Source organism: Euprymna scolopes, chromosome 6, assembly GCF_053919585.1.
Source record: "Euprymna scolopes isolate OS-2025 chromosome 6, ASM5391958v1, whole genome shotgun sequence".
In the NCBI taxonomy this organism is placed as follows: domain Eukaryota; kingdom Metazoa; phylum Mollusca; class Cephalopoda; order Sepiida; family Sepiolidae; genus Euprymna; species Euprymna scolopes.
The window spans coordinates 124,569,689-124,582,682 of NC_136487.1; the positions used below are offsets into that span (position 1 = coordinate 124,569,689).

Genomic DNA, 12,994 nt, shown 5'->3' on the forward strand with positions numbered 1-12,994 from the left:
AAACATATATATATATATATATATATATATATATATATATATATATATGAGAGAGAGAGGGAGATTATAAAAGAAATAATAATGTAAATACATAAGGATAACCAAAAGGGATAATGAGTAACATAATAAATAGTCATCCAAACTCTATAAAAATAAGTAGTTTTGTAAATAACAAACACTTTTTATCGGACAACAAACTATACAGTTAAAGAAGACATTTTTAATAACATAGATAGGTTAGCAAAAAACTGAAACAAAACAACTGATGAGCCCTATAATAGTATTTTAGTACCATTAGAAAATAGTAAGAACAAATTCTTGGAATCAAACTAATGCACTGATTAATTGACCTACAGAGGAATTTTCCAATGAAGAACTTTGGATTTAAAGTGTTATTTTTATATATATATATCTTTTAAAGATTAAGAAACTTCCATGACTATATATTAGTGATGGGACGATTCCAATATTTTTCCCGATTCCAATACAATCACCGATTCCGTGCTAAATTCCCAATCCCAATACAATTACCGATTCCGATTCTTTATAAATCTCTAATTATTTAACTATTAAGTTGTTATTTTCCCTAATTTTCGTAAAAACACTTGTTAAATATGCAGATATTTACGTAAACATCAAAATCCACTTGTGGAAAATGATGTATCGATTTTAGCTTTACTGGTATTTTAAAATCAATAAATATTCATTATTTTATGATTATTACCAGCAATGGAAGATTTTACTTAAAAAAATAAAATAAAAAAAAGACAATTAAAAGAATCGTTTTGGCATTGGGAAATAGGCATCAATTTTTCCGATTTCGATACCGATGCTAATGCTGATTCCAATACCGATTCCGATACCCCCAAATCTTCTGATTTTTCCGATTCCGATTAATCGTCCCAACACTACTATATATATAGGTGCATGAAAATATATGCTTTTACATATGTTTGCTATTCTTTACATATACCAATCTTTTTAAAACCAAAGTTTGATGCTTGTTAATATGTAACAACAGATCATATACAGGTTGGAACAGTAAAATTGTCACCCTAGAAAAGACAGCATGATTCCATTTCCATTTCATTGTTTAGAGGTGGGGAGCAATCTTGTAGACGTCCACCCTTAGCTTAAATTATGTGATCTTTGGAATATGATATCTTCATTGTGTGACAAGTACATACACCATAAAGATTTTTTCTGTATTTTTTAAAATTAAGTGTAATTCTAAATAAGCAACTACCTTTCTACTGGATCATTTTTTTTTGAATTTGTACTTATTTCCTCATGTAAGTACATACTAATTTTTTCATCAGAAATTCTTTGGCTTAAAACATCCCTATTCTGCAGAAGCACCCTTTTATTGATAAAATTGCTAGGTGAAAGTGCAGAATACAGAGTGAAACGATAAAATTGTTGCCCTACAAAAGACAACATGATTCCATTTTCGTTTGATGAAAACCAGTTTTTTTTTGTTGTTTTTTTTAGTTGCAGACCATCTACTAGTTGGCCAGTTGTGTACAAATCTCAGGAGTGATATGAGCTTTCTATCATGTCTGAAAGTGACACATTGTTCAACAAATGAGATCGGAGATGCACCACTTTACAACTCATGCTCTCTACAGATCCAAGTTATGACAACAGGACCATTGCCAGCATCCTCAAAATGCATCGCTTGATTGCTATGAATAACCGGCATGTGTTCATGAAAAGAAAGTTTCCGGCCGCAGTTATGGTCTTTGGTGTGGTTTCAAGTGAGGGCCACATTATGCCACCTCATATCTTCAAAGTCGGCTTAAAAGCCAACACTTGGATGTGCTGAAGAGTGTGGTGATCGCCTGGTTCAATCAGGTGGCCGCTGGCAGACCCTGGCCAAAAGGCCCAGGCTTGGCTTCAGAAGGACTACTACGTTGACTTTGTACCCTTCTCTCACTGGCCTCATCCCCGACCTAGACCCACTGTACTACTTCGTTTCATCATATGTTGAGAACATCACCAACATGACTTCCCACAATACCAAAACCAGCCTAATTGTCACCACCCAGCCAGTATTCGCCAGTCTCCTACCAGCGCTTGCAGAAAAAGCTTGCTCCCAGTTCCGAACCCATAATGAGGCAGTGATTGAGGCTGAAGGCGGCTACATAGAATAGATGTCAGCTCTACTACATAATAAAGTTACCTGAATTGATTTTTTTTTCAAAAACAATCCCAACGAAACACACTAAAGATGTTAAAAATTTGATAATTCATATATTTTGGTATTATGCATATAAACAAATTTAGTGTAAATGTTCGTTCATGACAATTTTTAATGGAAATCGCTCCAGACAATGATTGAAGCCACTTGATGTAAGTGTTGAAAAAAAAAAACCTTATCCTTGAGTGGCCTATCGGCCTTGATAAGTGGTGACACCTATGTAAAAAAAAAAAAAAAAAAAAAACTATGACAAAAAAATAATAGGTAATAAAGTAGCCAGCGATAAGTCTTAGATGGATAGATTCTGATCCAGAAAATAGCAATTCTTCCCCCTTTGTCAGAAACATCACTCATGAAATATGAGGAATAGCGGACAAAATAGGGGAAGTGAGAGTTACAAGGCTGTCGAAAGTAAACCCAGTGTCCACCTTATACTCTGTAATAAAATGAATTGAAAAAAAAAACTATTGTAAAAAGTTTGACTCTAATCTACATACCTTATCCAATAATTATCATTTAGAAATTGATTAAGATATTTTATCAAAAAATATATAAAATATAAAATTGACACGAGAAAAACAGTTCTCTTAAAAAAAGAAAAGAAGAAAGGAAAATCTTACACCAAATGTTACACTTTGTCTTTTCAGTTACTGCAGCTTTTGCAGCGGACATTCTATGGCAAAACATCTGAAGCTGATCATTATCAAGCATGGTTGTCTATGTTTGAGCTTCTTGAACAGAATTTGGATGAAGAAGGAGCCTTCTTTGGAGGTAAGCATAGTTGGTCTCCTTAAGCAACAAAATCTGATGCTTCATAATGAAGATGTACGTTTTTGTTTTTTTTCAGTTTGGTTGTTTTGTTGTACGGCATATCAACCCTTTTTGGATTATTTTAATGCCAAATCCGGTCATTTAGTAAAAGTTTTTATGCTTCAAGTTCTTCATATATTCTAATATTTATTTATAGTGTTTGGTTTGGTTGTTTTGTAAAGTAAAATTATTGTTTTTGTTTTTGACTTTGCCAAACATGATTAAGTTTTGCAAAGGGAAAGGAAAAAACAATAACATCAATGTTTGATGCATGTTAGGTCAGGAAGCTAGTATCTGGTGGCATCCAAACATTTTTTTTAGTTGTGAGCATCTATCGGTTAGTCTTACATAACTTAACCCTGAAATATATTTTGTTTTGTCAACGATCATCCCTATAATAGTATTCTAATACCATAAGCATAAATGGTGTGTATTCTATTATTATTTTATTATTATTATTATAACTTTGAAAACAAGCATTTAAAAAAATGGAAGATTTTCGCTAGTGGCATTGATGGTGAAAATATCACCATACACTACTGTATATGTTGTCCTAGAAGCTCAATAAATAAAATTAATCTTATAAATAAAATAAAAATAAATGTTTATTGCTTATTTCTTTGATTTAAATAAATTTGTTGACAAAAGATACATAGTTTAAACTTTCTCAGCCAGTTAGTTTTGACAAATATTGGCCCGTGTTGTTAAAAAATCTGTTTCAATCATTTTCACCAATTATTATATTTAATCCTGATAAATATTTTGGTTATGATTAAAGCAAGAGAAATTTTTCACTCCTTGCTTTAAATGCACTCCTACTTTACCCATAAATACAAGGAAAAAAATTGATTTTTCTTATTTCTTGAGTTTAAATAACCTTCTTAAGATTCAAACTTAATATCGTTCAGTCAACCAGTTTTGGCAAATATTGGTCTGTGTTATTAAAAGCAACAAAAAGTTTTCAATCGATTTCAATTTTTTTTTTTTAATATTTAATACTACTCACTATTTTATTTATTTAGTTATGAATAAGAGGGGGGAATTTTTACTCGTTAATTAAGATTTACTCCTACTCTATCTATCACCACTGTTAAAGATTAATTTTAAAACTCCTTTCATCAATGAAAAAATCAGAAAATAAGTTGCATTTTGCTGACATGTGGATTTAAACAAGCTCAGAATTTTGACAAAAAATATTCATGAATAAACATGGCATATGCAATTCCACCACCAGCAAAAATAGAAATGAATGGCAATTTATGAGAAAACCGGGCTCTTTTCAAACTAACATGGGAGAACTACGTGTCTGTGATGGAAATTGGGAAAAAAGCAGCAAACTTACAGGTAGGCATACTTCTTTCGCTAATCAGCAAGGAATTTCTGCAAATATGCAAAAAACCGATGAGGTCGGCAGAGGAAGAAACAGACACAAAAAAAGTTTTAGAAAGACTGTCAGAGTACTTTCAACCCAAACAGAACATCATATACCAACAGTTTATGATTAATTCCTGTACACAGGAACAGGGCGAAAAAATTTGATCAAACTAAGACACTTAATCAAAACGTGTGACTATGGTGCCCTTGAGGATGAGCTACTGCATGACCAAATAGTAACAGGCAGCAGTAATAATAATGTTCGGGCCAGGCTCCTCAGTGACTCTGGACTAACTCGGGCGATAGACATTTTGCAGGAGCACTGAACAAGCTGAACAACAGCTCGGCAAACTGAACCACTCAACAGAAACTATCCATTACACCAAGAGAGATAAGAAAAAACCATGAGAATTCATAAAGGACAGTAAATTTTGTGAACATGGCCATGATAAAGGAAAGTGCCAGGCTTATGGACTCACGTGTGCTATCTGCTTAAAGCGCAACCATATTGCCAGAGTATGCCAATTACTTTCTTTGAACAGTAATAAATACTAGTCTACCCATTAGCCCTTAAAGGAGAAGATCAAAAATGTTCAAAGTAAAAAGTGATTTTAAGATTATATTGTCTTTTATTGTCTTGAGAAAACATTTATTTTTAAGTGATGAGTGAAAAAAATAAAACTCAGAAAGCCTCCAGAGCACTACTGCAAGCACTAATTAAAACTAAGGAGGCCCTACTAAAAGCACTACTAAAACCAAGTTTCTACCTCCCACCTCCTTGAAGAGAAAATATTTTTTAAGTAAGGCCCAAAAAAAAATAAATCGTCAGAATCCACAGGAGCATTACTAAAAGCAGTAAATCTGGTTATAAATATGATTATAATTATATATTGCATATATATATTTAAATCAGTTTTTTTTTTAGCTCAACAGGGTTAAATTACATTTATTTGTAAGGAAAACACGTTAAAATAAGTTAAAACAAAAAAATATTTTTGACTTTGTGTATGCTTTGAATAGCAGCAGTAGCTTTTAATATCAAACATAAAACAGGGTAGCCATGAAATAGGTAAGCAGACAAATTTTTTGAAACTGGAAGTCACAAATCGGATGGACGGTTTAAATGCCCAAGTAAGCAAGTTGATCTGAGTTATATAATTGGATGGATGGATTGCAGCGAACATTGACGAGAATAATTTAGGCATCAATGAAAAACAGTCTTATCAGTTTATCATTTGGGACAGTTTGAAGACTAAATTGTTATCAAGTCCTCATTTTTAGCTCTAGAAAAAAAAATGAATACACTAATACCTATCACTCTATGAAAAAGTAGAGAATTTCAAAAAGCAGCCGAGAATGCAGTTGGACCCATGGCAAAGTGGATGATGTACTTGGTAAAATTCAGTTGTAAAGTTATACTCTTTTGGAGGTTGAAGGTTCAATCTTGAGCGTTGGCCATACTAAAAATACAATTTCAAATTACTTAAGTTATTGCTGATCGAACAAGTGCATCATAGCTCTGCAGATTAAATAAAGAGTTTTGATTAAAATTCTGTGTAGTTCCCTCAGTTTGACAGAAAGATTCCTGAGTTCAACTAGATACACTTGAAGAAGGTCAAAGGTTACATTGACTGAAATGTAGTGCGAATGACAGTAGTCTGAAGAATCCAAATCATATAAAAAAAAAAAACTTTCATTTTTCTTTTACTTTTTCCTATGTATGTGTGTGCGTGTGTGTGTGTGTGTGTGAAATGACTATCAAACTCCTTTCTGAATACAGACTTGAAACTTTATATATACACTTTCAATTTGGTCTTTAACCTGTAAAAATTAGTTGCTAAGAGGTCAAAATCGAAAGAAAGAAAAACAGTTGACTTTGGCAGGAGTAAATTGATTAACTTCTAAGCATGCATATATATATACATTTTTAACTTGAAGTTGCTTAATTTTTAATGTTTTTTATCCATCTGACGATAGCTCATACAGTAATGATGAAGACTGAAGCACTAAATAATGACTATGGCTGGAGCACTGAATGTTTTGGTTTCGATTCTAACTGATGGCACCAAGGTCAATTTTTTTTCAACTTTTGAAATCATTACTATATATATATATTGGGTACAATAGAGAATTTCCTCTACTATAATAAATATGAAATTAGTATGAATTAAAATATCATATTTAAGCCTATTTTATGACCAGGCAATGCCGGGTGGCCTGCTAGTCAAATATAAAATGGGCGACTAAGTAAACAAAACAAAAAAAAACTGCTTTGTGTTGGACGCATGATTTTAAAAAGTGAAAGGAAAAAGGTCTTAAAAAAATCGTAAACTTTTATTAAAAATGTAATCTTTGTTGCCGTCATTTTTTTTTATGGAACAAATATATGAACTTGGATTTAAAAAAAGAATTATTTTAGCAGTTCATTTTTTCCTCATGTGTGCGTTGGTAATTTTCTTTCTCCTTCTCCCGCAGGTGAACAAGTAGGCATGTTGGACTTCAATTTATGGCCGTGGTTTGAACGCTTCGAAGCGTTAGAAAACTTCAATGGAAATAGAGGCTTTGTTGATAAACTGCCCACAAAATTATCAACATGGAGAGCAAGAATGTTCCAAGAACCAGCTGTCCAAGCCACAATGTTCGAACCAGATCAGCACTGCCACTTCTTTAAAAGTCTTTTACAAGGCCAGCCAGATTACGATACAGGACTCAACATCCAATCAAAACTGTGATTGATTGTTGCACGAATAATCAGAAAGGTGATGAATATATAAATGATTATCTTACAGCTTACGTTTCTCTTTTTCGTAAAATTTTTAAATCGGGTAACAATGTTTCTTTAATTCCCGTTTGGTTAGTAAGTTCTCCAATCTGTTTCAAACATGATGCTCTGCCATAATTAAGAAAAATCAGTATTATTATATGTTAGAGTATATACCCTCTATCAAAAGTGTTGGGGGGGGGTGTACTAATATTCATATAAAATAACGTCTCAATCAGTAAAGTTAAAAAGAAGGAAATAAAGAAAACGTCTGAAACTGGGAAGTTAAAAAAAAACAAAAAAAAATATACCAATCGATAAGAAAGAAGAAAGGGGAAAAAGGCCTCATTATAGAAATAGAGCAAAGGATTTCTTTTTTAATTTGATTTAAGTACAAGGAGGGGGGGGCTTGGTATTTGTTTTCTTCCATCCCTTAAACACTTAAAATAGTTTTGTCTGGCATTTTTAAAAAATTTTTATTTACTTACTTGTGTAATGAGATTAATTTAAATATGCATTGGTCTTCACATAGCGACTCGTGACCCAAAGGTCATCTATGTTTTGTTTTAAATGGATGATATCATCATTTTGTTGCTACATCATTTATCTATCTATTATTGTGTGTGTGTGTGTGTGAGTTCTTTCCTCATAGGTTCCAAAACGGCTGAGCCTATCCTGTGCAAATTTCACATAAAGGTAATTTATATTTCTGGCAGTGTTCTTAGATACGTTTTGTACAGAAATTCATCTGATAAGTATTGAAAATCAAAAAAATCCGATCTTAAAAATAGTCTTTCTTCTTTAATAGATAAAAATAATTTTTACAGTGGAATATTTTACGTTACACTGGTGTAACGTAAAATATTCCACTGTAAAAATTATTTTTTATCTATTAAAGAAGAAAGACTATTTTTAAGCTCGTCAAACCCAAATATTAGCTGCTATAATATTGTAAACAAACACAAACAGAAGTTGATGGATTACATTATTGTTAAGTTTGCAGGTATATTTACAGGATATTTACATAATGGTGTCAAATAAGAGAGTCTTTGCTGGAGAAACATATCTGCTCTCATCAGCCTTTGGTGGCTTCTGGTGAACACACACTCAGACTAACTGAGTCTTCCTCTTTATGTGTAATTACTATCCACATATGCAAATGAATGTGTGCCACCACAACAATTATCATTATTATTTTTTTGCAAATTATTCCACCGGGCACATTATTCTTTGTAATTTATAAATATAAATTTCACCTGTTTAAATGTATGTATGTATGTCTGCCTAAAACTTTCGACAGAGGCAACAGATTTTCATGAGATCAGTATCATTTTGGAGCTCGTCCCTTTGGATGACAAATATCGAAAAATTTGCCAAAAACATTAATTCCTTCACTCTTAACTGGGCACTTTTCTACAAGGAGGGGTTGCTTTTTTCACCGATATTTACAAAAGTCATCCCTTCTTTTCGATTGTCTAGCCTTAATTTAAACCTACGTCACTTCCGGTTTGGCGATGGGCGCAACAGCAAAAACATCACTTTTTTTTTCACATTTTTTTCCTCCTTCGCGATACGGATTCAAGCCTGCCTACTACCATTGTTTTTTTTTGCTCAACTCACACCTCCAAACACCCCGGGCAATGCCTGGCACCCAGGCTACCATATAATAATCAAGAGAGAATTGATTCTCTAATACATACACACACAGTCTGCATAAATTACTTTATCTGTGTCTAAACCTAAACGTAGATTCCATGAACAAAGCTTCTTTCTTAGAACTGCACGCCTGTGGAACTGTCTTCTGTTTTCCTGCTTTCCAGCTGACTACAATATGGTTATCTTCAAGTCCAATGTAAACAAGTTCTTGATGAGCCGTTCCATATAAGTTAACAAATTGACCGAATTTCCATTACTAACAATTACTATATTGTTCAATTGACTACTGTACTCTCTTTAACTCTTATCCTCAAGTGGCCTCTGGGCCTTGATAAGTGGTGGTACCTATGTAAAAAAAAAAAAAAAATTAAAATATCATGTTTAAGCGTATTGTATGACTGGGCAACGCCAGGCGTCCAGCTAGTGACTTCATAAAGGATCTTTGCCTGGTGTATTGAATATGCTGTAGCGGATGATGTAATCCTTTTGTGAAGTCATAGCAAGTTCCCTACCCCCTCCCTGTGTCTTTCAGCTCTTTTAGTGGATGATGTCATGCCGTCATGGCATAATATGTATGGAAACAAACAAACCAGATCTGCACAGTTTTAGTAGCATATAGATATAATATCTATCAATAACGCTAATGATGAAAGGACATTTGTTTCCAATCACTACTGATTATGATGTAACAGCTAACAATGAATGGCCAATGGGATGATTTGTTGTCATAGGAGGAGAATGTATTAAACACACAGGTTTCATAATCTGAAGACCGAGTTCAATCCCTGTGCAGGATACTACATTATTGAATGATGTGATATGTCTATTTTGATAAAATATGGTAAGATAAAAAAAAAAAACTTTGAAGAAAAATGAATTTAAATAACATTTACACCATACATACTCTAGACCAACTATTTCTAGTGCTTGTGCAGTTTATAGACCGTGCTGAAATAATAAAATTATTTAGAAAGCTATTTTTAACATGGAGAGAGGGGACAACATTTTAACTATTCTGTACTTTTGCTTAGCAGTTTAATAAACAAAAGATACTGTAAAAAAATGTAATTCAACTTGAAATTCCTATAACAGAAAAAAAAAAAAAATTACCACGGTCCATAAACTGTACAAGCACCCCACTTCTAATAACTTTAAAAAGTATCTTCAATCAAAATCATCAAATTATTATTTTATTTAATTATATTCAGATTTATTGCTGAGTATGTGACATATTCTTCTCTAATGAGAGTTCAGAAAGGAAAATTCTTACTTTTTAATGTTATTTATGTAGGGACGGACAATAAAGATAAAAGTAATTGTTAAAAAAAAAAAAAAAAAAAAATACGCTTGATTTTAAAAAAGTCCATTAAAATTCAGAGAATTATACAATCGTAATGAAATTTTCAGTATTTATTAATAAATGAATATTAATAATAACAATAAAGATAAAAGTAATTGTTTTTAAAAAAATGCATACGCTTGATTTAAAAAAAATTCAGAGAAATATACAATCATAATTAAATTTTCAGTATTTATTAATAAACTAGCGGGGGTACCTGGCGTTGCCCGGGTGTTTAGAGGTGTGTGTGCTCGGGCGGGGATGGGGGGTGTTAATCAAAACATAAGAATAAGCAAAGCTTATCAACAGAGGATGTTAATTTATGCACTTGTTGAGGTGTGATTTCAGAAGATACCTCCTTAATCCTCTCTCAAAGGTAATTTTTACTGCTGAATTGATGCCCGTTTTTGTAAACCTTCCTCTTAAGAATAAACTAGAGGTTCTCTATCGGATTCAAATCTGGACTCTAAGGTGGCCAATCCATCAGACCAGAGATCCCCTGGGCTGAAAGCCGAGCTTTTGTTAACCGAGAAGCATAGCTTGGGGCACTGTCTTGTTGAATAATGAGATTCTGGTCGACAGCATCATTTTGTGATTTCAACCAGGGCAATAAATTCGGTTCCAAAAACTTGCAGTAGTTCACAGAATTCATTTTGAAAGATTCAGGGACAAGAAAAGGGCCAGGAATCTCACTACTAATAATTCCAGCCCAAATCATCACTCTCCCTCCACCTTGTTGACGTCTGAATTGCAAGTGTGGACTATTGCCTTTAAGAAGCCATCCCTTGGTCCAACTATCGGGGTCGTCGAGGGTTGCTCTAGCCTCGTCAGTCAAGAGAACATTTTGGAAATGGGTTCTCAAATATTTAGTGGCCCATGCTAGTCACTTCTGACAGTTGATATCACTCAAAGGAGAACATTTTTTCAGGTCCTTTTAGAGATGCCAGACAGTCCTGCATGGTCGAAAATAGCTTCGCTTGTGCTGCGTGGGTTTGTTAGAACACTCATCTTGATTTTTCTCAAATGTCGTGTTGAAATCACCTTTGGTCTGCCATTTTTGTTCTTTATTCTTCCATCTTTGCTGTTAATCATGAAAGGTTTCACAGTTCGATGATCTCGCTTCAAAATTTTTTTAAATTTCTAATGCAGACTTCTTTACAGCAAGTAATTTAACAATTTCACCTTTCTCACTATCACTTTAGCCATTATTAATAAATTTAGGTTACCTGTATAAATTTTTGGCTCACCTGAAAAGAGAAAAATGTAATGAAAATAAACAGAATAGCAAGTAGGAAATGATGAAAGAGGTGAAACTAAAATAAAGCAAAATTAATGAAATTGAGAAAAAATAGGTCTGCAAATTCTTTTGTTCCACCACAGTATATTCCAAAAATTATGTAAATTGATGAAGTAGTTTTATTTTTTTAAATAAAAATCAAAAAATTTATGAGTAACAAAAGTGTCTGTCTTGTATAATTTTGAAAGCAATCATAAAAAAAAATATTAAAGGGAGATAATTCTTACAAGTTTGAATCGACTTATGTTGCACTGCCTATAAATTTCCATTAATCAATTAAAAATATTTTTATAAAAATAAAACTACTTTATCAATTTACACAATTTATGGATTACTATATTTTCATTTCATCACGAGGACATACATTATATGGATTTTCTTTCTGGACAAAAAGTTTTTTATCATTATAAAAATAGAATAATGTTCAATCAAACTTCTCTTTAAAAAGAGAGTCATCACTCATCAAGGCCTCAAAGGCCATTTGAGGATAAAGGTTAATGAGTGTACAATGGTCACCAAAAGGTTGGGTAAGCAGGAAAGAGTAACCAAAGAAAATTAAATTAAAATATAATAAAAAAAATTAAAAAACAAAAAAAACCGGAGAGATGAAATCAAAAACCTTTATTCAATTTGCAGACATGCTTAAGTATCACAGTCATACGTGGCTTTTCATGTAAAAAGAAATGTTAACAAGCAATGGACAAATACTGAAGACTCCAAAAAGCAGCATTTACTGCTGCTGCAAATGTGGTGAAGAAAAGGGTGTGGACATGACTCTTAAACAAAATTAAAAGCCATAAAATAAATTGGAGGGGAAGAAAAAAAAAATCATATCACAAATAAGTTAGGTAGAAATGATGTACGTGTGGAAGGATAGGAATCAAGGACAGGAGAGAAAAAAAAGGTGATTGCATCCTAAGAAGAAATTACAATTTTATTTTGATTAAACTAAAACAATGGCGAGAAAAGTAATTCTTAAAGAAAATGCATCACAGTCAGAGATGCAAAAATTAAACAGCTTTGTGAAAGGCGATAACAAAAGAGAAGGAAAGAAAACAGTCATTGAAGGCCTTCAGAAATCCAAATGAATGTGTGGATGACACAGTTGAGAAAATAAATTTCTTTTAGAGAGAAATGGAGAGGCAAGAGGAAGAGAGAAATGGAGAGGCAAGAGGAAGAGAGAGAGAAAGAGAGGCAAAGAGAGAGAGAAAAAGAGAAGCAGAGGAAGAGAGAGAGAGAGAAAAAGAGAAGCAGAGGAAGATGAAATGAGAAAAATAAAAGAAAAAGATGAAACTAAAACGAAGTTTTCAGTCAAAGAATTCAATGAGAAATTCGAGGTTTGTTTATGTTTTTATATTGCAGGGGAGAGGGGGGGTTTCTTTCAGCATTTTAAATTTGCAGCTGAAAAAGAACTTTAGGTTTTCTTCTTGCTATTCTTTGCATAATGTTCATGAAGGTGTTTCTTATAAGCTTCTTGATCTGCCCACAACTCTGCTGCATATGAATTCAACGGGCTGTCATTGTTCGGTTCTGAATTTTAAAAAATATAAAAAATAA

At 32.8% G+C, this 12,994-nt stretch overlaps 2 protein-coding genes across 3 annotated transcripts in view; one reads left to right on the forward strand and one right to left on the reverse strand.

Annotated features, from left to right (window-relative positions):
- Nucleotides 1–12,994, forward strand: part of LOC145277926 (glutathione S-transferase omega-1-like) — a 35,128-nt gene that overhangs the window by 14,911 nt on the left and 7,223 nt on the right. The window contains exons 4-5 of one of the 2 annotated variants that reach the window (XM_080130002.1): nt 2,848–2,971; nt 6,860–7,143. In XM_080130002.1, coding sequence (XP_079986128.1) covers nt 2,848–2,971; nt 6,860–7,116 — 381 coding nt within the window. In that variant the 3' untranslated portion in view covers nt 7,117–7,143. Of the gene's footprint in view, nt 1–2,847; nt 2,972–6,859; nt 7,178–12,994 lie in introns of those variants that run through there. The other variant, XM_080130001.1, reaches the window with a different exon arrangement.
- LOC145277929 (ubiquitin-conjugating enzyme E2 C-like) overlaps nt 12,044–12,994 on the reverse strand; it is a 25,696-nt gene continuing 24,745 nt past the window's right edge. Inside the window, exon 5 of the mRNA XM_080130004.1 lies at nt 12,044–12,967. Within this exon, the coding sequence (XP_079986130.1) occupies nt 12,852–12,967 (116 nt within the window). The 3' untranslated portion in view covers nt 12,044–12,851. The remainder of the gene's footprint in view (nt 12,968–12,994) is intronic.